Raw genomic sequence first — 26027 nt, forward strand, 5'->3', positions numbered from 1 at the left:
GATTGATGAAATGCAGTACGAAACAATCAACGAAGCAAATCAAATTCTTGGTCTAATTATATATATAGGAAACCTGGGGAACTTCTTGTGGAGAAGGGGAGAGTAGGAGATATCTTGCAGATGTGAGCCGTGGTTTGAGATATACCGAGGTTGATGTATCTTCTATCGCTTATCGATTAAAAGGGTGATACGCTTGTACCCTCGGAGGTTTTTTGTTCTATTCTACGAAGACTAGGTAGGTACGTACCTGACTACCTAATAGGTATCTAGCATGCATCGAAAATTTTAACTACAAGGTGCTTGTGCAGTTGGTAATCCGCAGCAGGGCAGGATCTCGTATCGAAAATACGTTCAGTGTACGTAGTAATCTATTCGCCGCGGACCTGCCTCTCTCGAAGGCAAATCTTCATATACTAGGTAGGTACTTTTGGTCACACCCATTACTAGATATGGAGGCGCATATATAAGATAACTCTCGTATCAAACCTTGAGTGAAACTGGAACAAACTCCAAGATTCGTGACTCTTTTATTATTGACTTGGCTGGAGAGAAAAAAGACCCCCTGACTATCTGCTTCCACCACTCATCTAGGTACCGAAAAGGCACTTGGAGCCCGTGGGGCCCGTTTAATGCCAAGTTATACTCTATCGCTTTTAAATCCGTTAACAGCCCTGTGATTGTTGTTGGTCCTGGTCCGTTTCATTCACAAGCCCAACAATGTGCGTCAGCACCAAGGGCGTGGGCGTGGGTATGGGCATGCTTTAAGAGGCTGTGAACAACAATCATGGAGGAATTTGAATATTTTAGGTATTAGTTATGAGGAAATGCAATAGTGAATAGTGAAGAATAAGAGTCAAAAGTAACACGAGACACTGCAGAGGAAAAGAATGCACGGGATTGTATCACATATAATCTAGAATTTGAGTGATATCCTTGCTTTGCTTACAAGTAAGATTCATCTAATTCCATTTATACATCTACTATTGCGACTATTGCGACTACTGCGACTACTGCGACTACTGCGACTACTGCTATTTACACTTACTCATCTACTTATATTAATACTGGTAGAGGCTAACGAGTAAGATCCTTCATAGCCTGACATCGACTGTTCCTCACAACGGCTTCAACATTCATCAAGTCAACAGCAGTGAAACGAGCGTTGAAACAGACCCAGATACAGACCCAGAGACAGAAACTACATCAGGGTTGCCTTTAATAAGAGACGAACTAAAGCAAAGGCTAATTAATCTTTTACCACTCTCCCACTACGACCAGCACCCCGTCTAGCGAGAACCTTACTATACCGGTCTCCCAGTCTCCAGTCTAGCTACCAGGTACTACTCTTGACTTTCGACTCTAGCAATCCTATAGAGTTTAGGGTACCATATCATATCAACCTTATACACCAAAATAATCAACCGAATCCCTTCTTTATTACGATACATTTCTTCTTAATTACTATTATACAGATTAGATGCCCCAAACATTATCTTCTTTACAGTGTTCGACAATATTGTCAAGAGCAAGGGCCATACCTCTTGCAACGACTTCCAACTAGATAACTTTAGTGGGGTAAACCCTGAGAGACAGAGTGAAAGAGAGTGTGTGTCTGTGTTAGAGAGAGTGCGAGAGAGGGTGAGGAACGTACATACATAACAGGAAAATGGGTAATGTTAGTAGCAGACCAGATGATGGCGCGCCATTGTACTTGAGGGATCAAACTCGCTGTTAGTACTTCCATTGATGCTCATCAATTTTTGAGAGAAGGAGGGGACTGATTATGATATACTACTAGTAACTATATCGTCCTTGTCAATCACCAATCAGCGAAGGAAAACACTCTTAAACATTGTTCCAAACGGCTTTCCAGCAACGAGAGTATCTGCGATTCGCGACCTTGGAGATAGTGCTGTGGTGGAATATGTCCAGGTAACAATTATACATACATATACATTGCATTTGTATTACCAAAAATTCTAATCAGAATTCTGCAGGACCCTGATACACTTCCTGGCGCCGCTCCCAATTTCCTCATCAAAATCAATAACGAAGACGAACTTACCTTCAACTTCACTTTCATTATTCGACAGTCGCAAGGATTTCTACCTGCAACGAACGGCGCAAAAGATGTCGTCGGATTGATAGACTCAGTTATAAATGGACTTACATACGTATCTGCCTCGACGGCGCGAGAAGTAGAGAATCTAGTCACTCGAGAATTTCATGCCGATCCGAATTTGCACAAGAATGCCAATGTACAATTGGTTGGGGATTATTCTACTGGAGGCAGTCAATCTGTGTCATTCGAATGGTCTTGGAAATGGAGACCTCCAAAGCCAACAGAGGATCGCGGGGGCGGATGGAGAAATAATTGCAGTGTATGTTCGACCGGATCGCATATCTTGCTCGTTCTGACATTTTTCTAGTTTCTCGAATATGATCAACGAGCGCATCGATTGAATACATTGGCTAGCTTCTCATTCTGGGTTTCTAGTAAGACTCTAAATGCTATGGCCCAACAATCTACTAACAAGGACCTAGATTCACAACCGTTGAGCATGCCAGGCTCGCCATCTCCCCCATTCCATCTTGTTCCACCCCCAAAATTGCGACTTCCCTCTTCTCAATCCCTCGATTCTCGTGTGAGCGGACAAGAACTACCCTACGAAGATGCACCACCGTCGCCAAACCCCCTTAACCTCGATCTGATTGTTCCTCAAAGTCAAATGGCGGATGTACCCAAGGTTGATGTTTCTTGTCAACGGCCGGGTGAAGATATGAGCGCCACCGAAGATGGGCCGCTATTCAGAGCTACTATGAAAGCATTAGAGCAGAAGACTGGAAATATGCGCGCACGAATGAAGAAGGTTCTCAGAAAGGCAGAGGCAGCGCAACTTGCCCAGATTCAATGCAACGATGCCATTGGAGGATTTATGGAAGCGCTTCGAGAAGCATCTAATTCGAACGCAAACGCAGTTCAACCCGCTTTGGACCATTACTTTGATAAGATTGCGCGGGAGATTCTACAGTATGAGAAGCAGAATGCTCTCAATCTCGAGAAAGTCATTATAGAGCCACTTGCAAAATTATATACTCTCGATATCAAACAAGCTGAATCAAAGAAACGAGACTTCGAGGAAGAAAGTAAAGATTATTATGCATATGTCTCGAGATACCTGGGACAACGTCAAGATTCGCTCAAACAGAAAAAGCGAGTTGAAAGCGATACCAAATACCAAACGAAGCGTCGAAATTTTGAGCTAAAGCGTTTCGATTATTCTTCATTCATGCAGGATCTTCATGGGGGACGAAAAGAACAAGAAGTTTTGTCACATTTGACCAAGTATGCAGATGCTCAGACAAGGAGTTATCTCGCAGCAGCCAAGAAGGTGGAACAAATGCTTCCACAACTAGAAGCATTGAGTGCAGAGGTACAGGATGCAGACAAAGAATTTCAATATCAGAGGACTGAACGTGAAGAAAAACGGCGCAATCTCGAGAAGAGCACTATCACATATGTGGAGCCTGAAACAGTTCCTGCGGTCCCAGTTGAACCAATCGTACCTGGAACCTCGAGTTCAGGGAATGGCACATATACATCAGATTCTGAGCTCAACAGGGCGGACAGCACTGGGCATCAACTGAGACCGGTGCCGACAAATAGTACAATTGCTACGGTCAACAATGGCGGCATGACGGAGTTTTCTAGATCTCCTGGTAGCCTCTCGTCTACAGTCGGAGGACAAGTAGGAAGCCCGGGCGCAAATCCTCGGTTTCGTGGCATACGTGACCTCGAAGAAAAAGATCACAGTCAAATCACGGCGAGTGAGAAGTTGGGCACGCAGCGTAAAGAGGGTCTTCTCTGGGCTTTAAGCAGGCCTGGTAGCCATGTTGATCCAAGGGGCCTAAATAAGCAAGCTTGGCACAAGTAAGTCTGACGCGCCATAGATGCAGTAACCCAACTGACTTTCATAGATTTTGGATTGTACTTGATGCCGGTAAACTCTCTGAGTATAGTAATTGGAAGCAGCGTCTAGACCTACACATGGAGCCCATAGATTTACGTATGGCATCTGTTCGTGAGGCTCGCGATGCCGAGCGCCGTTTTTGTTTTGAGGTCATAACACCTCATTACAAGAGAGTATATCAAGCAACATCGGAAGACGATATGAAGAATTGGATTTCCGCTATCAACAATGCGCTTCAGAGTGCAGTTGAGGGTAGAGGTATGAAAGATTACCCAGCCGTGGCGCCTCAGCCTGAGGCTCATTCGATCCGAAGAGATATTGGGTCGATATTAACAGGAAAGAGTTCTTCGATGAACCACGGACATTCTTCAAACCATACTAATATCTCTAGCACAAATAATGTGTTTAGAAGAACGACTGTTGGTGCAAGACCTGCGTATGGCCGGTCGAGTAGCAGTAGCTTTGATGAAAGCCCAGATAAACTATTGCAGCTTCTACGAGAAACGGATCAAGGGAACTGTTGGTGTGCAGATTGTGGATCTGGAATCAAAACAGAGTGGGTGTCGATCAACTTAGCCATCATTCTTTGTATCGAATGCAGTGGTATTCACCGCTCCCTTGGGACACACATCAGCAAAGTACGCTCCTTAACTCTCGATATCAATTCATTTACTACAGACATTGTTGAATTACTTTTATTGGTTGGCAATCGTGTCTCCAATATGGTCTGGGAAGCTAGACTTGATCTAGCTACAAAACCGACACCACAAGCTACACGCGAGCAAAGATTGAAATTTATCACAGCCAAGTATGTTGACCGAGCCTTCGTGGAACCAATTTCATCCACCCTCTCACGATATGCCACGGCGGATGAGACCCTTCTTGCCGCAGTCAAGAAGAACGATGTTCAACAGGTGATATATGCCTTAGCGCTCAAGGCAAATCCTAATGTTACAGATAAGTCTCGTGGAACTCATTCAGTATTTCTGGCTCTCGCTGCTGCTGATCCAGCATCTCCAGCACAAGTCACGTCCTCCACTCGAGTTGAGCCTCCTGCAAAGATTGTGCCATTCCCAATTGCCGAAATGCTCATCCAGCATGGGGCTGAGATCCCAACCTCTTTACCCGCATTTCCGTTAAGTCGAAGCGCAACGCTGTACATTGAACAGAAGACGCAGCGCGCAGGGGGTACCATTGATACTTTAGGCGCCTTGCCAACCACAATGACCCCACAGGACAAGCTCAAGGAGCGGGAGGCGAGATTGCAGAAACGTGTTAGTGCTGGCGGACGATTAGCTAAAACGCCCATCCAGGAACGTTCATGAAAATTTTTGAAGGTATGACATGTCATGGTATGTTAATGAATGATAGATGATTTGGAGATACCATGGGATTAGCATTGTTGGCGTTTTTCGTGTTCTTGGTCTGAAATATTTTATTTTGTATTAGCTTAGGCTGCTGGCTTGCTTATATTATAGCTGGAAAGGTGACTAGCCGATGGCTGGCAGGTTGGCACAATGACGAATGACACAGGGGTTTACTTCATTGTACATGTATAGTGAGCGATGTGTGGTACCGATATTCACCATCGCTTGAGGAATTGAAATGGAAGCAAGCAAGCCACTTGACACCTAGATTTGGATAGGTTAGGTTAGGAAAAGGGGAGGAATAATATTAATGGAGTATGAGTTATGTGGAGTGAATAGGCTTAGTTGGGCTTGTCTCAATGGATGGATGCATACATGGATGGACGCACATGCGATGTGAGATGGTGGAACGATGCTCTGTGCCATACACATACACACATACATACATACATACATACATACATACATACATACATACATACATACATACATACATACATACATACGTTACATTCTATGCCTACTAAGAACTCTATTGATTATATGCATACCTCTTTATGATTCTGTGGATTGGTTAATATCGAGCGTGCGAGATAGATGAGCGAGGGGGTTTCTCATACCTAGGTACCTCCCTCCTTACCTAGATACCTACCTACCTATCTATGTGTATGTGTGAAGTAGAAAACAACATTAGCTAGATAGGAAAATAGAAAATGAGAAATGGAAATGGAAATGGAAATGGAAATGGAAATGGAAATAAGAATTTCGAGAATCGCATATGATGTGAGAGAAGTGATTGATTGAAGAGTAAGGGTTTTTCGTTTATATTCATATATACCTACATACTACATACTACATCCATACTACATACATATATATATGTAAAACTTTTGTCTCGGGAAGTATCTTTGCTCCTGTATATGTCTATATATATACCAGAATAGGTAGGTAGGTAAATAGGTCTGTGAAGTGAAGTCAAGTGATATAAAGTGAAATATTATATCTTGGTTCTCGGTTTTTAGTTCTTGGTTTGGGTTTTTGGGGGTGGGATATTATTTATTATTTCTTAGAGGAGAGGAGAGGAGATAAAAGGAGAGGAATAGTGAATGAAGAATTTATTGTTTGGTATTTATCTATCTAGGTATCTAGGTATCTAGGTATCCAGGTATCAATCTATCGATGGTGGTATATTGGTATTGGTCTTGATATCGGGAGTTAGTGGTGGTAATGTTATTCTTTCGTATATACCTACCTAGGTATTCATCACATTTGAATGCACAAGTGATAGATAGGTAAAGATTATTTCTATCTACGCATAAATGGAAAAGCCCGCATAGTTATATCATACTTCATCGCGCAACATAACGTACGCACCAACCAATCGGTCATTCAATCCATTCAATCCATTGCAGATCAACATAATATAACATAACATAACATAACATAACATAACATAACATAGATACTTGAAACTACTACTAAAAAATCTCCGTATTGACTATACGATACTATACTAACAATGCGATACTATGCTATACGATCCTTTACGCAAAGCAATGCAACAAAAAGCAGAGCAGAGCAAATCAAGAGAGCAAAAAACATCTTCCATGGGCAACTCCAATCTCTTCCGTTCCTCCCACCCTATTATCCCACCCTGGCCTAATGAAGGGGATGATTATGGAAACAGAACAGACAAATAGGCCCTAGTAGAGGGTATCAAAAAAGGGACTTCGCGTAAAAACAAACAAACAAACAAAAGAAAAGCGTTATTAAGTTATGATGTGATCGTGAGGGAGAATATCACTCGTCGACTCGCACCCAGTGTGGTGGTATCCATTAACTTCTTTCTCTTCGCCCCCTTAACCCTCACATGAGTCCCTGTCGCAAGAGGGCCCAGTCGTGGTTGACTATGTGAGTATTGTAGATAGGTTTTGTCTTCGATCATAGCCGTCAGCGAAACTGTACATTCACAGTCCCCGCCATCACGCTGTCTCAGGAGGATTTCCATTTTCGTCTCTCTGGGCCTTTGACTTCCCTGGTACATAGTCCTTCTTCAGGTCCTTCACTGCCTGGCTGGGATCTTCAAGACCAGCAACCAGTCTCTCCCTCTTACTCTTACGTCCTGAGCCCACCAAATCGTTCAAATCTTCCTCGTCACTACTACTGATCTCATCATCTGAATTCTGCACCATATTAATTTCATTTCCTTCCTTCTTCTTACGTTCTCGTTGTCCTTCTTTCATCTTCGTAAGATGATCGTCGGTGCATTCTTTCGTGACGATGTGAAGACCGGGAAGATTCTCATTGAGAAATTTCTTGAGGAGGGGAAGTAGGGAGCCCTTTGGTCGGTAAGTGCCGCTGTCATTGTCGATCACAAGTTCGTAATGGCTGGGGTCTTTGGGAGGTGCATCGTGGGGTGGTCCTCCTGGAAGCTCTTCAATTGGGTGAGTAGATTGGCTGGGATCATCAGCTGATCGACGTGGGTGTTTTAGTCGACGAATGAAGAATTCTCCAGAACACGCTATATAAATATTTACATCGCTGTGCATGGTATGTTTTGACAAAAGGTCAACACCGAACTCCTTGCCTGTTTCGGTAAATCGAAGAAGTCCATCGAGTGAGAGTACATAGGTGAATATCCTTGCGCCTTCATCAAAGTGTACCATTTTGAGAAATTGCAATGCGGCTTCATGTGACCGGGCTTTGAATACTCCATATTCTGTACTGTTACTAAAATTATATACCCGGGCGTGTTGGTGATGGAGAGCTTTATTCAAGACTCGTCCTCGTAGACCTGCTTTTGAGAACATTCCTTTTACGAAAGGCTTAAATTCGACAAAGCGATGGTATAATTCCGCAGGCACTGGACCTTGAAGTTGTATCTGATTTGCTTGGAAACTAACTCGTTAACATTGACCTCATCTAAGGTCCGAAGGAGAATTGCTTACTCGTATTTCTCAGTCTGTGGCTTGTCTCCCGATGCGCTTCCAGGTGCTTTAGTACCAGCCAATCTTCCAATCATAGGCGAATAATGCTTGAAGAAATATGTTTCCGCGACAGTGTACATTCTGCCATAGGGCTGCTCGGATGGTCCCAAGCATTCCGCGCTGACATATAGTGTACCATCCATGTGAACATTGCTATCGAACACAGCAGCGCAAGCTCGTACTCCATATGCTCTCTTGCTACCCATTCTCTTTTTGATATCAAATCCTCTCTCTTTGAAACCTTGCCAACTTGGGCCCAATGACTCCACATGTATTGTAACATTTCCCAATCGATCGTCATGATCTGCCGGGTCTTCGTCATACAAACGGCATTTCAGACGGAAGCCACTTCCAGGAATACCAGCGACCGTCCAAGTCTTATTCCATTCTGGATTTGTATTTTTGTGTATTGTTTGAGTTCGCAAAACGAGATCTGGATCTTCCTTGTGTCGTTTTAATAGCGAGGATGTCAGAGTTGCTGTAAGGAAAGGGTCGGAGGAGCGAGAGTTGAGATCCGAGGCGGGAAGATTCTCAGCTCTGTGAAAGGTAAATCTTACAGTATACCCATCTCGCGCATGGGGAATTGGCGTCGCATCGAAACCGCCAGGAGGATTGGCCTTATCTTTCAACTTCTGCTGTTTTGAGGTAACCTTTTCCTTTGCCGATTGCAATTGGCCTTGGTGTTGTTTCTCAGCGTCGCCATTTTGCTGTGTACCATTTTGCGCCGGAGTCACTTGGGCAGCTGGATTCTCTTGCGCTGGATTTACTTGCGATAGACTCTCTTGCGCTGGGTAATTTGCACCATTTGACGTGTCGCCGAGTGCTTGACGATCGACTTTTTCCGACATCTCTCTTGATACTCTCCAAGAGAGTTTCAGATATTCTGCAGAGAGAGGGTAGGATGTATTATTGCGCAAAGAAGAGTATTATGATTGTAGTGGTGGAATGAGCTGACAGCCAAGCTTTGTATGACAAGAAAATGCGATACGGAAGGAGGGGAGTCAAAAGGACGGGAGATAATTCTAATACCCTCAAGGTGACCAATTGAAGACAGAGAAAAAAGAAAGGATTATCACGATGAGGCGCCAAAACGGGATAGAACTAAGCCTTTTAATTGGATTAATTTCGTCGAGACAAGGTGAATGCGTATAATGGGCGCGAGTCAACAATGGAAAGTTTGACGCACGGGTAGCAGCGGTATTTGTGAAGGAGTCTGATGGACGGAGGGAGGGAGGGATATTGCTAATGTTATTTGAGATATTTAAGTTCGAGGAAGAAGGTCAAGAAGTGACAATAAGTGACCATAAGTGACAATAAGAACTTCTCGTACGGTCTCGTAGGGTATCGTGCCGGATGGACTGATTCAAGCTTTTGCCAAGATGAATAGCATGAGGAAGTTTACTTGGCAAGGTGGAAAAGTTGACGGGATGATGGAGTAGTTATTATAGTTGTGCTTGTTCTTATGTTCTTATACCGGTACTTGATCTTGAAATGGTACTTGATTATGGTGTCTTGAATTTGTTTGTCCTTGAACTTGGCTTGGATGCATATGGAATGAAAGGAAATCAAAAGACTCATTCACATCCACATCCACATCCTCATCCTCATCCTCATCCTCATCTCATCATCTTATTATTCCGTCAAGTGACATGCCGAAGTCTACCTAGTTACCTAATTGTGCTAATCGGTATGATTCCCTCCCTCCCTCCCTGGTATCTACCTACTATCTACCAACTCCACCACCAACAATTAATAACAACGTCTCCCGAGGTCTGCTTGGACCCATCCATCTATACGCTCTAGGGATCTTCTCTCTTTTTTTCAACGGTGAGATCTAATTTTAAGCTTACTTCCCTCGCGCACGTCTGATGTACAGGTAATCAAAAAAAAAAAACCAAGTTTCCAAGAATTTCATTAAGTAATGAGGAAGATGTTACTTTATATACGATCCTTAGTCTACATCTCCCGCTTCATTGGCGAAGATGTGAGCCGTGGATTCCGTACAGCCGTCTTGGTGTTTGACTTGAACCCTGGATGAGAAATTTATGAATCTATCATCGAGACACGCTAGCCTCGAATTGGATTCTCATTGATAAGATACCTACTCGCTGTCTCAGACTCTAAGGTCCTTGATCATGGCGTGCAGATTTTCATGCAGTAGGATTGGAAAATGTAAAGAATGGCAAACATGGGGTTATCGACTACGTCATAACGTGCTTGGGGGAAGAAAAAGAAAGGAAGAAAAAATTGGATGGATGGAGTGAAAAAGTTGTCGAAAACTGCCGAAGATCGATTCCAATTAAATGAAAGGGTTAATAATAAAAGTCTTTTGCAACAACAACAACAACAACGACGACGACGACGACGACGACGACGACGACGACGACGAGAAGGGGCTTCGTTGATTTGTGATTGTCGATTGGCTTGATGAAGAGAGGCGGGGACAGAGGAGGGAGGAGGGAGGAGGGAGGAGGGAGGAGGGGCGGGGAATCATGCAACAGGAATACCGGTAGCTAAAATGTCACAATATCCTCCTCCTTTATGGCGGAATCTCACGTGAAGATTCCGCTATCTATGTAATCTTACGTACCCCGCCTACCTACCTAGGTAATTAATTGTGCATCTATCATGAACTGCCCAGGTGTGTATACTTCTAAGGTTCCTCTACCTTTCTGTTTCTCTACCTTTCTATTCTTCTGCCTTTCTATTTGTTTTTTACTTTTCTCTTTCTCTACCTTTCTACCTTTCTACCTTTCTACCGTCCATTATTCTCCAAGCTTTCAATTTACCTCAACTTTCTGATCATTACAGACAATTATCTGAATCCATCTTATTGTCTGAAATATACACCTGCCTAGGCCTTCTCTGATATGATTATGACGGGATCCTAGGTAGACAGTCATTTCAACCACAATTCTTTAACATCTTTCGAAAATCATTAATCTTCAGAATAACCCAATGTTGCTAAGCAATAGTTTGGGTAGTTCTCATGTTCTTATTATATGGTCAATGCCGATCATGATACCGTGGGGAAACCCCAAGACTCTCAACTGCTCAGTACATCGAGACGACACTTTCATAGTGCGGCGTTGGTGGGGTTAACTACGTTGGTATCGTTGATATTGCTGTGACAATGGACGCTTATTCAAATACCATTGGAATAAGGATTGTACTAGACATATAGTTGTGTCATTGATCGAGACTGGGGGACTCAGATTGATCAGCCATCCAATCAATCGTTTCGCTGAGCCAGTAATTCTCATATTTGAATGAATTCGAAACCCCGCACATGGTAGTTCTTCTCGAACGACCTCTCCATTGGTACCAACTACCGTTACTAGAGTGATGCTCCGGTACTTTCTTATTTTTTGGCTCGGCACTGCATCATAAAAGATACACTACTTAGTAAGTGTTGGCATCTACTTGAAGACTAGATGCCACATGTCACTCACCTACATCCCACCGCCCCAAACACCTTTTCCTCAAATATAATATCAAACTGTACATATAAACATTCGCTATCTTCTCATGCAATTGTCAATATTTCTCCCTCGCTGAACATTAGGATTTCCCAACTCGGTTATCATGCAATTAAAATCCCTTTTCAAAAAGCTGTGTTCCCGCACCTCGGAGTCAATACATAAAACCCATTCGCGTCAAGCAAGTAAGGAAGATGAAATATACCATTCCGAATCCAATCCCAGCTATCTAAAACTCTTATTGGCTGCATCCGGCAGGCCACTGCGATCTATTAAAGCCAGCAGCATTCCTAGAGATAATTGGAGCTTCGCCGACCAAGAAGTGTGGATATTCAGAACCTTAGTCGAGGTGTGCCATCGACCGGACTATAATGCTTACGATATCGTCAAAACATACAGTGTGGAAAATGATCGGGAGGATTTATACTTGTTAGATGAAGAAGATTGGTCGAAAATCTTAGGGAGCTGGAGAGATGGTGCGACAGTCCATAGTATCTTGAGGAGCATGGAGAGGAGGAGCAAGCCCAGGTTTAGAAACACTGTGTCCAAAATCGAATCCGAATCCGAGCCCGAATCGAAGGTCCAACAAGCTGATCACCGTGATAATACTCGGTCTAAAACAACCAATATAAATTTTTGAGGTTCTCGAGGTCCAACCACGCGTCTATTGCCAGCATGCAGCTGTTTGGAAACAAACATGAGGTGTCGTCAGGGACGAATTTATATGCTCTAATAATCCAGATATGCGCATTCGAAATTTGAGAGAGCGAGGTTCAAGATTGTTTGAGTTTTACACCCGATTTGGAAGAATACGAAGGGTAGACTTGCATGGTGTCTTCATTATGGTTGATCCAAATGATATAGTTTCGTGCACTATTACATCGACGCTTCTCAGACGCGTATATGGAATCCTCTGGACTCTCCAAGCGGAGAGCATTCTACAGAATCCGACCTTTATATCCAAGGGAGGAGATCGTCTGCTCACCACATATATACAATGGAGGACGGACCCATCGTGTCCCAAAATATTATGGGTCTAGTCTATGTTGACGCAAGTCGAGGAGAAGAGATTCGCTGTCAGTTGGAAAGACTTCGAGGAGATAATCAGTACATTTCGTTCAAGAAATTTGGTCACAGGATTAGACATGACGCAGGATCAGGCGAATTTCAATTCTTCAGACTTGATTTAAGTTCAAAGCCAGCAAATTATTCAACCCAAGCGATTTGAAGATATCTTTGATAGCATTTAATGCACGTCTAGTTTGTCGATTGCTACCTCTCTCTAAGAAACTATGGGTCCACAGATCCATACACCTGGCCTTGCTAAGTTTCAGATTACTCCCTGGTAATAACAAATTCCATCATCAAAACATCCGTTCCCATGTATGCTGTCTCCTTGGGATCATTACCGAGTTGCTCCCAAGTTAACAGTCTCGATTCCATTTTCCATTGTGTTCCCGTTCTCTTCCCAACTTCATCCCACACCTCCTTCCAAGTCTCTGGGGACTGTAGAAGGCACCTGTATTTAGAGCCAGGGGGGCCAAGTAACTCCCGTTGCTTGGGCACGCCGGCTTGGTAACCTAGTATCAAACTCCCTGGACGATCTCGAGACAGTTTGACTAACTGCGTAGCCCCCTCGATTTGGTTCTCTAAATTCCACTGATGGAAGATCTGGTTCACTAAAATGACATCCATCATTCCGTGCAATGCCTTCAACTTTTCACGTGGTTGCAACATATCATCTTCAAAAAAGTCGACTTTAAAGGTTTCCTTGTCACGAAAAAACTCATAGCCCAAGTCCCAATGATTGACAATGTCCACGGCATGGAGCTGGTCTGTAGGCGCACCATTCAGGTCCCACACCAATTGACGTAATTCTTGGCCGAGGAAGCATCCAATGTCTATGAATGAGTCTCCGCTTTTGAGTCGGACAACAATATCTTTATACGCTGGCGACTGAGCGAAAAGATTATCAAGGAAGCGACCCAAACCTGTGCACGGGTATGGACGAATTGCCCATGCCTTTTCACGCTATACAAGGGTCAGTTTTGGCCAACACAAAACGCACCAGCGATGTTCATCGTCAACATGTGAAGGAGACGGCTCACAATGTCATATATGTGTTGACGCACATCCTCCGGCGAGATCTTGCTATAATTCTCGAGAAGTCTACGACACTGTCGAGTCCTATTAGCTTAAGAGTCGTTTATTCTTGATATGAGGTCAGCTTACCTCGGGAGTGATTTTGTGATCGATGCTATCGAGCCACCACTTGTGCTCTTTGCTTGGAACAACCCTGTTGATGGGATCGGAAATTTTCTCCTTGCCGTCGGCTACAGAGGCTTTAGGCATTGCGGTAGCCATTGTTCTTGGATCAATAATAGTCAAAAGCCTTGGTATTACAACAGAATAAAGGTTCTCAATACAAATTACCATCCCTGGGGATTCAGGGAGGGAAGCCATTCCCGTTATATAGTCCACATGGCCTCATTCGTCACATGCTTGGCAAGGCTATATGCAGGATATCCCCGATCTGTCTGATTTTGAAAGATGTCCAACAGTTGGTGGCAATTGGAGTCTAGTGCGATTTGAAATTTGTGGAACCAAGCCGTGATACGCCGGAGATTCGATAGTGGTGTGGGAATGGGCGCGTGTTTTCAGATGATATGTCTACCATCGTTTTAAATACATATTTTAATGATAATATAATCGAAACCCCCCGTTACTCTATCGAGGGCCCCGAGATGGAGAAAATCGAGTGTATCTCATCGATACGTACCACGCCTTGCATTCATTATCTCGTGATTTCTATACCCGCTGGAGAAGCCCGAGGTATAGTCGCCCGTTTGAGTTGAATAGCTAATGGCCCGTCTTCATTGCAGAGCGTTAGAGACCGGTACTCCCTGGGATGGGAATATTGCTCACGATTATCATTGTTACGATTCGCTTCGTCAATATATTATGTGTAATCCGGAATGCACGCTTTGGTACCCAAGTGGCCATCGAATCAATGGCTATTTGCAAACGAAGACTTTTCAGGACTGGGATGCTTTGAGAGATTGGACAGAGGAGCATACTAGTAATTATTATGATCAATATGATATGGAACCAGACACCATTGGGGACAATCTGTGGTACAACTATCATGCTGGAGACGGTTTGCCAGTTGGCAGTCTGTAGAGTCCGCATGGGGGTTTTGAAGGACATTACCACTGTTGGACATGTGATGTGCATCGTCTGTATCTCTTGGGGTGGAGGCTTAGAAAGTTTGAATTCAATTATTCTTGTGATGCTTCGTTACGCAAATGAAGAGTTCGCCATGTCTCTCATCCATACCACAGCTCGAGACTAGCTCGATAGTTCCACCTTCCCTTCCATCGGGATTCTTCTTATCCCATACAGTCAGCTCTATACCGTTGAATCCGATTGGGATATTGTCAGAATTCTTGCCCTGCAGATTTCTCCTCCTAGAAATTGACAGCAAATGACACTGACATCATTTCACCTATTTACAATAATGGTTGTTGTTGTTGCGTCCATCATTTCCGAGCCTCGAATACACCCAGGAAACCCATAATTGCTAAGGGAAGGTCTTCCATCGCCGGTTGCTGTCCAATCTATCACAGCAACCTTTTCCAGCTCCCACGCAGCATCTTTCGTATCGTTCATAACCTCTTGGACCATGCGATCGTACTCCTCGTCCCCGGCATTTTATCGTGCCACTGCTATTTCTTCCAAAGATTCTCTCAGAATAGCCATTCATTCAAATCTCTCCCTCCCCACCCCCCCATAAGGAATCATCCCCTGCCCCCCATCCACCCTCCTCCACACCATCTCCACTCTCCTCTCACTCTCTCCCTCCCCTTCGACCCTAACCCATCTCCCATTCCCCTTCATCTTCTCCTTCTTTCCCCGCGTCGACAACTTCATTTTCATAAACTGCACTTCGGTGTTGAGTTTCGCGCAGAGAGATCGTGTGCGTGAGAGGGTACTTGAGGAGTTGGGACGGGGAGGAGAACAGGTATGAGATGAGAGGGTGTGTGATGAAGCGTATGAGTTTGATGTGGAGAGGGGTCTGTTCCGGCTGAAATTGAAGCTACGGTGGGTGGAGCTGGTGGTGGAAGAATAAGTCGAGGAGGTCTGTGTAGAGGTTGCGGTTGAGGGACGGAGGAGAGGTGTATCCATTTCCATGTTTATTGTGGATTACTTTGAAGCTGTTTGATTTGTGATGTGAAGTTGGGAAAAAGGAAGACAGAAAAAAATCGTAGAACTTGTACTTCAAAAAAGAGGAAATATAGAAATGTTGATGCACCAGGCAATCAATGTAGAATTGAAGATGTTCGGATTGTTGCACTCTGAGAGGAAAACTAGGTACTGAAATGGATATCACTGAAATACACATCATCTCCACAGAAACCTCCTCTTTCTTATATACACTTCCGTTACCTCTCCCGCGTCTACAAGTTACCAAAAATAAACATATATGATAGAAGTCCTACCTGACACTCAATGAATTCTCCGGTCCAGAGTCAACAAACCCATTCGATAAGCTCCAACAGATTCGACTTCAAACCTGCAGTTGTGAATTGCAGATGCTTTTGCATCGCACAGGACAATTGTCTATCGATATATCAAGATGATTGGCATTGAAAGATTTGAAGTCAGACGTTGGGGCGGTCGTGGAACCAGTTTGCTGGGAAAACATTTTGAAATGGGAATGCTATAGGCTGTGGATTGTTCCAGGGGGCTTTTGGGCGCTTGATGGGGTTTGACATCTTTCAGGGGTGGCCCGGGGGTTTGACTTTGAGTGGCTTATTCAATGAGATGGTTTGGTGCGAGATGATAATAATAATATTAATTATAATAGTTAATAATATTAATAAGTTTAAAAGCAATCAATGAACTCTTCTTACTTTTCAATTCTTCCAAGATTTATTAACTGATCAGCCAATAATGTATGAGTCATGAGCTTTCAATTCACAAAAAGTATCCATTCCAAGTGTCCCAAGTGTCCAGCACTGGTTTGAAACAAAACAAAATGATAGATATCCACACGAAGTAACGTGACCTGCACGACACCAAAGTATGCACTCCCTCCTTGTTGATGGAAAGGCATGCTCGAGGCATGGTACGAGATGCGGCCCTTTGCCTCTCCTCGCTCCTCCTCACTCCTCCATGTTTGTTCGCTGCGTTACTCGTCTCCAAACTATTCTTGGTCCGGGATTTTTGGTAGGGCTGGAAGATTACGGAGTAGACCAGACACATTGATATTGGACAAGCTGCAATGCAAAAGCCAATTAGGTAAGAGCTGGTGAAGAAAGAGGTTCTTATGGAATGCCTCGCGGGTGAACTTTCTAGGTGCTCATTTATATTCAATTAATGCGCGACGGCATCGGTAGTTAATTTCACTCAAGAGTGGAGATCTTTCCGACCCTTTTCCTCACGGGATCGCACATTTTCATGGTCCGGAGACGAAATTATATATTCAAGGGGATTGATTGAGTAAGATTACCCCGATTAGCAGATTAGACAGCGTGGCAAGTTCAACAACATGTTCACGAACGGGCATGGGCATAGACATAGACATACTATGTAGACATGATTCCCAGGTAGGTGTTTCCATTGCCATTGCCATTGCCATTGCCATTGCCATTTTTACATTGATGCTTCGTTCTTCTTATTCCTCTTCATGTACTGCGATCGTACGTACATCGGTCGTACTTCTTCATGGAACAACACAGACACAGACATTACAGCAAGTAAGACATTCAAGTCAACTTTCTTCGACCCCAGAACTTCACACAATCTAATTTTGATCTTCTCTTCCTTCCTTCACTACTACTTCTGATTATCATTCCTCTTCACTTCATTCGTTACATTACCTTCGTTACATTACATTACATTGTAAGATCTCACACCAGAACAATCGAATCCCGATTCCTCCAAACTCTCACTTGAACACTACCTACCAACCTCTGGCTAGGCTTATTAAGAACGCTTTGGGCAGCCTTGCAGTATATTTTTAAAAGTTCACTTCACTTGTTTCAAAACGCGGAACCCTGCAATTTCTCCTTAACACCGAGGAAATTATTTGATACTCAGAAGGTCTTGCTATTGTACCGGCCAGTATTAGGTTATTCGTACCGTGTTGCTTTGAGATCTTTGACTTGCAAAATCCTCTTCTTGAAGGGAATAACCAAAAGGATTCTGAGGATTTCAAGGCTGTACCGAGTGAATAATCTTCGACTGTTAATAATATCACATTGGGTTCAAGATTTATAAGGACACCTGCAATACACGTTCCTGAAACTTACATTACAGAACAAGCAAATATGGAGACAGCTGAAGAATACACTGGACGACCCTCCTTCACCAGAAGGTCTCCATCTCCAGCTGGAAGACCTTCCCCAGCTATAGGAGCAACGGGAAATTCGGCTCGATGCGTTTCGACAGCCTCCGAAGGCTCAGTCTTCTCTGGCAGATCAAGTGCAATGAGTCGTGCGTCTGAGCAAAGTTCGGTTGGAAGCTCGGTTTCTCGATCTTCGTCTGCGAGTTATGGAAATAGAACATCTATGGCAGGTCAGGAAAAGCCGAAACGACGTGGTTATGTTCGACCACAAGGAACCAATTTTGCAAAGTCGGCACAATCGAGAGAGAGTGTTTTGAGCTTGGGAAGCATCGCACATTTACAGTATTACTTCGCTCGAACCGGTCTGCTGGACGGGAAAGGTGGGCGATTAATGAAGAAGAGGAAGGATGGCAGAGAGACTCTAGATTTATCGGTCTTGGACACGTCATTCCTCGTACCTGGCTCGGGGTCTGATGCGGACTCATCATATGCTTCCACGGCTAGCAGCCCAGAGCTCTCTGCTGCACAATTTGGCGGTATGATGACGGATAGTCCTATTCACGACTATAATGAGGATGTGGATGAATATTTTAGCGGCGAAGAAGACGACAATCCCTTACATATGCTCCCTCCGACTGCAAGTACCTATATTCATCGCGAGAAAGTCGTTGCACCTCCCCCAACTCTGAATCAGCTCAGGCAGGGGTTGGTAGACGCTCTCAATAATGCTACTGCAGCTTTAGAAGACGCAAAGCATGCAAGAACTCCCCCGGCCTCTCCCTTACCAACATCCAAAGTCGAAAATGCAAATCCCGCAACTCCTGATGCTAAGCAGAAAGGGTGGTTTGAGGTACAGGGTATGAATATGCTGGATATTATGACTCTTGCTATTCGTGCCGCGAAAATGTACTATACCGCCCATGAACATCCTGAACGCCTCTTAGCAATCAAATCGGAGAAAGAAATTCGTGGAGAGCTATTATCTGTCCTCGAGGTTTTAAAACGCATGGCTACTCGAGGATTCGCCAATGGAATACGCACTGAAGAGAGGGAAACGATGGATAACTGGGTTGACGGCGTACGCAACATGCTTAGACGGGAGAAAATCCTTGAGGAAGAAGAGCGCAAATTAATAGCGAGTTGGACGTGGCTTCATGCCGATGGTTGGGCAGGAAAGGAGATCGAAAGAGAGTATGCATTCTTGAAATCTATGGATCCGGAACCCGATACCCTGCCACCACTATCATTAGTGGACGGCGTAAAAGATGACAGTCTACTTCCTACACCATTTCTGGCGGAAATGAAAACAGGCCTAAGATTAGTGAAGCTTCATAATGCAGCAGTCAAGAAAAGCAAAAGACCATTTGGAGCAATATCTACGTTCCATACTGAATTTAACAAGCCATATCGATCGGCCGAGAACCTTCGATTCTGGGTCAAGGCCGCTGAGTTGAGATGGGAAGCAGATGTCAAATTTGACGTTATGGGAGTTGTAAATAGCGAGGACCGTGATGCATGGGAAGGATTCGAAGAAGTAATTTGGAAATGGTGTCGAACGGTTAGGGAAGAATTATCGGAAGAACTCAAAAGACCAAGAAAAATGTCTATTAAGGTCTAATTGTAATGGACTAATCAACCGATTTTTGTTATGAGCTTTTTATCTTCATGTGTTTTCACGCTAAGGCTAGGGAGGGAAAGAGATAGTTCTCTCTTACATACCAATATTTTATTGCACATAATTAGGGTGGACTTTGTGGAGAGAGGTTATCGGACATATAGGTTTTATGGTCATATATTTTGTAGTGTTTTTTTCATATTTCTTTCATCCGCGCTCCTTGCGCACTTTGTTTTTTTGTTGCAGTCTTCTTTTCACTTCATTCGCACTGCACTGGCTTTGAAGGAGTACTATACCCATACATACCCACACTCCCACTACTTTCTAGCTATACATACATACATACATACCTTGAGTACCGTTTACAGAGCTGTCCTCGTCGTGTGACGATGAGATGAGATGGGCCAATAGAAATATCAAGTTTTCGTTAGCTACCTACCTAATCAACACATTTAATGTACTATTGGTGATGAAATCTCATCCTCGTCACATCTTTACCCAGAGCGGAAAATTTACTCGAGCCCAGACCGTGGTATTTTATAGTTTGTGGTAATGTGATATCGATGATGCGATCTTTTTCTGTGATTCTTCTAGAATCTATACTTAGATATCTAGACCCAAAAACTTATTAATAAATGGTGACGATGGCGCAATAATGCAAGTTTGACAGGCTTAGTGCGGGATTCTGGTTCTGGGGTTAGATGTGGGGGGGGAGGAAGATAACTACGACTTCTCTGGTTATTGTGTCAAAATGGGGGGTTTTATCGAGCTAGGGGAAAGTTAATGGGTGAGTAGAGTTCGAAGCGAATTTGGAATTGGTGTGGTGTGGTGTGAATAAGTATTCTTTTGGTGTACGTTCTAATTTTGAGACGTTTTTAGTGTCTCGCACGATGGGTCTTTTTGAGGGGGGTGGGAGGTATATATATTGGTTGGGTTGGATATTCTTCTTCTTCGTCTGTCTTTCGTTTTTCGGTCTTTACAAAAAAATACTTCAATCTTTGATTTCTATATCAGTTGAGATCGTTTTATTTTGCGGAGATATTCTTATATGATACAATATAATCAGATACGACGATAACTGTAATCTATACTCTTCAAGGCAAGCAAAACAACGGATTACTATGCAATATACTTCTGACATTCCGAGCAGAAGAACAAACGATAGCACAGACATCTGAATCTGAACGGAAAAGCATTTAAACGACGACCATCACAATCCAAGTTGTCCAATATTCAAAACAGCCAAATACAATCCAATACTACTTACTCCCTTGCGCCGATTTCAGAGATCCAGCAACCATGGAGTTCATCCAGCGTGTCGAGGAGAAACTGTTCAGATGGTGGAAACAAAATTGACAAACACCGTCCTGGCTCTCTCCAAGATCCCCACCTAATCAGAACCAAATCGCAAGCATCGATTACGCTTTCGGCTTACAGAGAACGCCGCCGATTGGCGAGGGTGGTTGAGATGGAGGCCCGCATCAAGGAGACTTACGATTCAGTTATAGATATCTTTGATAGGTGGATTGATTTGAACGAATGTCAAGGGATTGCTAAAGAGGCAAAGGAAGGAGAGGACCTTATGGACGTCGAGTCTTCGACCGAAGAGGAAAAAGAAAGTGATGAGAAGCAGGATAGTTGCGTCGAACATATCGAGCATGCTTACGATCTCCAGTAGTATTTAATATCAGAGCCGAGTTAGAGAGAATTCACAATCGGCATTTGAATGATGGGAAGTGTTAGCGAGCTTGAAAGATAGCAAATGGAAAGGCCATGGAAGTGTAGATGAACATTATCCAAATCGAGTAATTTGAGACATCCAGAAGAGACCACACAATTTGAATCTTATCTTGACAAACACAAAACCATAAATGAAAACAATGCGTGCTTTTTCATGATTCAGTCTTGACACCTGGACCTGCCGAGGTACAAGACATGACAATGTTGCCATCCGATATCGCCAACCAGAATCTTTCCTTCACCATGATTCACGACATTTTTTTTAACGTCTTGAATCATGATATCTGTCAGAATAAGCAATAATTTAACCTTTATTCCACTTGAAGTTAAAATGAGAATCTTGCTGATCACTTGATATCACATGATTACTACTAAACAAACTTAAAGGGTGATGAGAGGGTGAAAGTCCCCCATTGGTAAAGTGAAACGCGCTAGATCCGAGTCCGCTTCACGACGGCGTGCATTTAGGGTTTGGATTTTTTGACGTGTCATTTGCGATATACCATTTGAGTATTTAAAGATTCTTTCTCTTCAAGAATTTTTGATCCTTTCGTTGAATATACATACTTCTGCTTTGATTGCTTGCTGAACGAACATTTCACAAGATATAATACTACACAATAATACATCTCAAAATCAAATATAACCTCGATCTTCGCCATTTAAAAAACCAAACAACTCAAAGATACCGACGACAGCCATGGGCGCCAAAGAAATATTCTTCAAGCTTCGAAAGTTTCAAAACGGAATCAAACCTTCTTGCGCTCAGAATCCGCAACTCCAGAGGGTCTCCACGAATGAGTCGTTGACATTTTCTTTTTATGAAAGGAGGAAGGCGACTGAGAATAAATTAGCAAAGGAAAGAGGGGCGAGAAACTTTTTATTAGAAGAACAACAAAGGAAGAGGAGGAAAGACGAGAAGAACCGAATAAAAAATAAGGCAAAAGAAGCAGAACAGAGGGTGGCCGAGGGACACGCCATGCGTCAATTAAGTTTGCAACAGATGAAGACCCAGCTAAAGAAATCGACAAAGGAAAAGGCAACGAATGGTGTTTTTACTCCTAGGAATCCCGATGAGGAGGATGTTGATGAAGAGTGGGACTGGAAGGGCGATGCGGTGAGCTTGAGAGAGTGGGCTTAAAGAGACAGGCAGGAAGACGAATTCACCACGAGTGCTTGATGTTGGAAGAATTAATGAGAGCAAATTCGAATAGCAGCATACTGGAGTTTGGGGCTTAATGATATAACAACGTTTGTTATCAACATTTGATGGTAGTATGATGCCATTAAAATGAAAATTCACTTGAAATGCAAAACTTCGTGACAGGATGGACATTGTGGACAACACCAACTATAGGGGTTCTTACTAGAATATGACATATCATGAAAAGCACTGGCATGCTACCTAGTGGCTGTAAGATAAAGACCAAAGGAGGTTCGAGAAAGCCTCAGAAAGAGGTCAATAGACCTGCGATGATGGAAGGCATTAAACATCTTGCACAACTACTGGCTAGACCTGGCCGCCTGAATTCCTTTTAAGAAGGCAAGTGCTCATCTTGAGTTTAAGCCACTTGCTTTAGATCAATGAACTCTTTCCAAATTCCCACTATGTACTTTCTTTCTTCATCTTAGCTGTGGAAGTTTTTGACATACAGCAAGAGAAGGAATATCCGAGCATTCAATGAACATACGGGTTTACACCCGCTCTGTCATAGTTTCAGTCCTTTGAAAGAAATTACTTGTCACTTTCGTATAAAATGATGAGAGGGGAGCAGGACTCAAGGTGGGATAATCGCACCTGCCTCATCGACATGAGGTGGGCTCGTGGGCAATGTCACTGAAAGTTGTAGTGATAAAACTGGATCATTTTATCACTAAAAACACACCTCATGTACAGAATGTGAGGTTGTCATTGGTTCTAATCTCACACCCCACCATGTTCTAACAATAACTCTCGTCTCCAAAAATGAGAAATGACAAAAATGAAAATCCCTGCCCAACACGTCTCGCGTCGCGTCTCCCCATATTTTTCTTTTTCCACTCACCGAAACTTTGTTTCCGCAGCCTTCCAAAACCATCGCCAAATCCGAACTTTAATCTTCAATCACACTCGCTCACTCAAATTTCAACTATACCCTCTTTAACAAATTTCTCTCCCGTCTTCCCCTTCCCAATGTCCACACTTCCACCCAATTCTCCAATCTCACCACTTCCCAAACGTCAAAAGACTTCGTCCTCGAGCTCTCCTTCAAAATCCACTCCCGCTGCCGCTGCCACCTCTTCCCTCCAAGAAATCATGTCTTCCACTCCAAGTACTGCGCCCACAACAACTCCAGCACCGGCAACAAACGGTTCAGCCCCAGCCCCCACACCCCTAAAATCATCTACCCCTCCCCCTCTTCTCATTAAGAAACTTTCACCCCGCGCTCGTCTCCCTACACGAGGCAGCGCTTTCGCTGCCGGTTACGATATCTACGCTGCAAAAGAAACAGTTGTGCCTGCTAAGGGAAAGGTTTTGGTGGATACTGATATTAGTATGGCTGTGCCAGAAGGAACTTGTATGATTTTTTACCCCTCTTCCCCCCTCTCTATTTGTTACAGCCTTTCTTCGTTGTATCACTTTATCTTCACTCAATTAATTACCTCGTTTAACTAATATTCTGTTCAGATGGCCGCATAGCCCCACGCTCTGGACTTGCCTCCAAACACATGATCGATACTGGCGCTGGCGTAATCGATGCTGATTATCGAGGTCAAGTAAAGGTACTCCTTTTTAACCATGGCGAAAAGGATTTTGAAGTAAAGGAGGGCGATCGTGTAGCACAATTGATTTTGGAGAGGATTTATACACCAGAGGTTACAGAGGTTTTGGTTTTGGAGGAGAGTGTGAGGGGTGAAGGTGGCTTTGGAAGCACAGGCTAGATTGTGAGGAAGGGAAGAAGAAATGAAGTTTCGAGGGTAGTTTGGATGAGTAGAGAGAGTTAGATATACCGTGCTGTGCACACTTTAAGAAAGGGAGAATGTGGCTCGGGAAGGAATAGACAAAACAAAGAAATCTATCGCTGTCTATTATGATGCATCTATGTATTCAGGATATCTAAACTGTAGCTTCCCCAGGGTCTAAACGCTTTCTGCTCTAAATTTCACCACTGGATTCTTCAGAAAGTGCACATTTCTGACCAGTCTCACCTCAGCCGCCTTCGACCTGACCAATCCCTCTCTCTTAGAATCCTCATCCTTTGCCCTCCCACCGACAACATTCTTCCACTTCTCAATCTCCTCATCTCTCGCGATCTTTGTCTTCCCAAGCACTTCATGCATACTAGCCAAAACTTTTTCCGTGGCTCTCGCAAGCGGTAATTCCGTAGCCTCAACCTCATCATCACTAATCCACGCATCTTTCTCCAAAAGTCCTTCCACATTACACACTGCCTCTTTAAGTCTCACCAACATGAGCGCTGCAAACATATCTCCGGTTCCGCTGAAGAAACAATCAATCGCCGGTATTTTGATGCTAAAGATCCTTGGTTCGGCTGTCGATGTCATAGTCGAGCCTACGACTGAAAGATGGGGTTCCGCGCCTGGAGATGGAAGTGAAATGGATGTGACCATTATATGAGGGATTTTATATACTTCGTGTAATGTCGTTATGGCCAATTTAAGTGTATCCATATCCTGGATTTTGACACCGGATAGTGTTCTACGATAGTCAGCTAACATGTACTTCATTCATCTCTTCCAGAAATCGCCCTCCTAGGAGAAGAAAAGATGGGTGACCTACTCAACCTCAAACTGATTTGGTAAAATCAAATCCGCATCTTTGATCAATGCTTTATAAGCTGGCACCACATCCTCCGCTACATATAATTTCCCGTTGTCCCCCATAACCGGATCCAACACCCAGAAGAAGCTTCCGGGCTTCATTGTAGTTTTTAATTTCAGATCGCGTGCTATTGTGCCAACAGCCTCTACAGATGCAGCTCCAGGCAGATAGCCCGAAAGCATCATATTGAAATCGTCAAGGTATGAGTTCTTGAGTCCTTGATAGAGGTCCGATATCTCGGTCGCGGTAGCGCGTGTGCCTTTAGCTTGACCATAACCTAGATGGTTGCCTTTTCAAACCTTTGTTAGCCTTATGTTCATCTGTTCTCTGGGTCGATTTGCAATGGGGCGTGTATTCAGGCTAACATACTGAACTGTACTGTATTCAGAGCAGCGACTTCGCATCCTAGAGATTGCATGACGAACGTGGCCATAGTATTTCCGACATATCTTTAGTAAAATTATATGATTTAGTCGACTTGCATACACAATGTAGAGAGAATTTGTGACTCATGGGACTCACCCGTAAACAACCTTGAGCAGACAACGTTAGTTCAGCAAAAGTCGTGTAAGGGTGGCCTTCCTACATGACTGGCAACAGCAAGAACTCGTGTATCTGGTACGGGGAAATCTTCAGACATCTTGCTTATTTGGCGGAGATGTTGCTTCGTGAAGAAGAGAGGAGTGTATTTGAGAT

The 26027-nt window shown here is 43.6% G+C and overlaps 13 protein-coding genes across 13 annotated transcripts; 8 read left to right on the plus strand and 5 right to left on the minus strand.

The window, feature by feature from the left end:
* Window positions 1-1666: 1666 nt before the first annotated feature.
* On the plus strand, window positions 1667-5296 carry EAE97_003270 (uncharacterized protein; the record flags this gene model as incomplete). The annotated part of the gene is made up of 6 exons (XM_038873782.1): window positions 1667-1730; window positions 1799-1932; window positions 1998-2381; window positions 2430-2496; window positions 2545-3931; window positions 3979-5296. The coding sequence occupies 6 exons, from the start codon at window positions 1667-1669 to the stop codon at window positions 5294-5296; spliced, it is 3354 nt and encodes a 1117-aa protein (XP_038735645.1).
* A 1465-nt stretch (window positions 5297-6761) lies between these two features.
* Window positions 6762-10106, minus strand: EAE97_003271 (uncharacterized protein). The gene is made up of 2 exons (XM_038873783.1): window positions 8287-10106; window positions 6762-8236 (listed from the first exon to the last, which is right to left on the minus strand). Exons 1-2 carry the CDS (start codon window positions 9171-9173, stop codon window positions 7321-7323), a joined length of 1803 nt encoding a protein of 600 aa, XP_038735646.1. The 5' UTR covers window positions 9174-10106; the 3' UTR covers window positions 6762-7320.
* A 1804-nt stretch (window positions 10107-11910) lies between these two features.
* EAE97_003272 (uncharacterized protein) lies at window positions 11911-12444 on the plus strand (the record flags this gene model as incomplete). The annotated part of the gene is made up of 1 exon (XM_038873784.1): window positions 11911-12444. The coding sequence occupies one exon, from the start codon at window positions 11911-11913 to the stop codon at window positions 12442-12444; it is 534 nt and encodes a 177-aa protein (XP_038735647.1).
* A 357-nt stretch (window positions 12445-12801) lies between these two features.
* Window positions 12802-13032, plus strand: EAE97_003273 (uncharacterized protein; the record flags this gene model as incomplete). The annotated part of the gene is made up of 1 exon (XM_038873785.1): window positions 12802-13032. One exon carries the CDS (start codon window positions 12802-12804, stop codon window positions 13030-13032), a length of 231 nt encoding a protein of 76 aa, XP_038735648.1.
* A 107-nt stretch (window positions 13033-13139) lies between these two features.
* EAE97_003274 (uncharacterized protein) lies at window positions 13140-14168 on the minus strand (the record flags this gene model as incomplete). The annotated part of the gene is made up of 3 exons (XM_038873786.1): window positions 13140-13835; window positions 13913-13981; window positions 14037-14168. 3 exons carry the CDS (start codon window positions 14166-14168, stop codon window positions 13140-13142), a joined length of 897 nt encoding a protein of 298 aa, XP_038735649.1.
* A 597-nt stretch (window positions 14169-14765) lies between these two features.
* EAE97_003275 (uncharacterized protein) lies at window positions 14766-14984 on the plus strand (the record flags this gene model as incomplete). The annotated part of the gene is made up of 1 exon (XM_038873787.1): window positions 14766-14984. One exon carries the CDS (start codon window positions 14766-14768, stop codon window positions 14982-14984), a length of 219 nt encoding a protein of 72 aa, XP_038735650.1.
* Window positions 14985-15078: 94 nt separating this feature from the next.
* On the minus strand, window positions 15079-15488 carry EAE97_003276 (uncharacterized protein; the record flags this gene model as incomplete). The annotated part of the gene is made up of 2 exons (XM_038873788.1): window positions 15079-15255; window positions 15318-15488. The coding sequence occupies 2 exons, from the start codon at window positions 15486-15488 to the stop codon at window positions 15079-15081; spliced, it is 348 nt and encodes a 115-aa protein (XP_038735651.1).
* A 75-nt stretch (window positions 15489-15563) lies between these two features.
* On the minus strand, window positions 15564-15995 carry EAE97_003277 (uncharacterized protein; the record flags this gene model as incomplete). The annotated part of the gene is made up of 1 exon (XM_038873789.1): window positions 15564-15995. The coding sequence occupies one exon, from the start codon at window positions 15993-15995 to the stop codon at window positions 15564-15566; it is 432 nt and encodes a 143-aa protein (XP_038735652.1).
* Window positions 15996-18136: 2141 nt separating this feature from the next.
* EAE97_003278 (uncharacterized protein) lies at window positions 18137-19771 on the plus strand (the record flags this gene model as incomplete). Its single annotated transcript, XM_038873790.1, has 1 exon — window positions 18137-19771. The coding sequence occupies one exon, from the start codon at window positions 18137-18139 to the stop codon at window positions 19769-19771; it is 1635 nt and encodes a 544-aa protein (XP_038735653.1).
* A 1296-nt stretch (window positions 19772-21067) lies between these two features.
* On the plus strand, window positions 21068-21446 carry EAE97_003279 (uncharacterized protein; the record flags this gene model as incomplete). The annotated part of the gene is made up of 2 exons (XM_038873791.1): window positions 21068-21099; window positions 21167-21446. The coding sequence occupies 2 exons, from the start codon at window positions 21068-21070 to the stop codon at window positions 21444-21446; spliced, it is 312 nt and encodes a 103-aa protein (XP_038735654.1).
* Window positions 21447-22208: 762 nt separating this feature from the next.
* Window positions 22209-22649, plus strand: EAE97_003280 (uncharacterized protein; the record flags this gene model as incomplete). Its single annotated transcript, XM_038873792.1, has 1 exon — window positions 22209-22649. The coding sequence occupies one exon, from the start codon at window positions 22209-22211 to the stop codon at window positions 22647-22649; it is 441 nt and encodes a 146-aa protein (XP_038735655.1).
* A 1032-nt stretch (window positions 22650-23681) lies between these two features.
* Window positions 23682-24558, plus strand: EAE97_003281 (uncharacterized protein; the record flags this gene model as incomplete). The annotated part of the gene is made up of 2 exons (XM_038873793.1): window positions 23682-24066; window positions 24177-24558. The coding sequence occupies 2 exons, from the start codon at window positions 23682-23684 to the stop codon at window positions 24428-24430; spliced, it is 639 nt and encodes a 212-aa protein (XP_038735656.1). The 3' UTR covers window positions 24431-24558.
* Window positions 24559-24628: 70 nt separating this feature from the next.
* EAE97_003282 (uncharacterized protein) lies at window positions 24629-25971 on the minus strand (the record flags this gene model as incomplete). The annotated part of the gene is made up of 5 exons (XM_038873794.1): window positions 24629-25208; window positions 25290-25620; window positions 25701-25780; window positions 25854-25864; window positions 25918-25971. 5 exons carry the CDS (start codon window positions 25969-25971, stop codon window positions 24629-24631), a joined length of 1056 nt encoding a protein of 351 aa, XP_038735657.1.
* Between the last annotated feature and the right edge of the window lie 56 nt (window positions 25972-26027).

This window comes from Botrytis byssoidea (assembly GCF_014898295.1).
Source record: "Botrytis byssoidea strain MUCL 94 chromosome Unknown BBYS_005, whole genome shotgun sequence".
Taxonomy (NCBI): domain Eukaryota; kingdom Fungi; phylum Ascomycota; class Leotiomycetes; order Helotiales; family Sclerotiniaceae; genus Botrytis; species Botrytis byssoidea.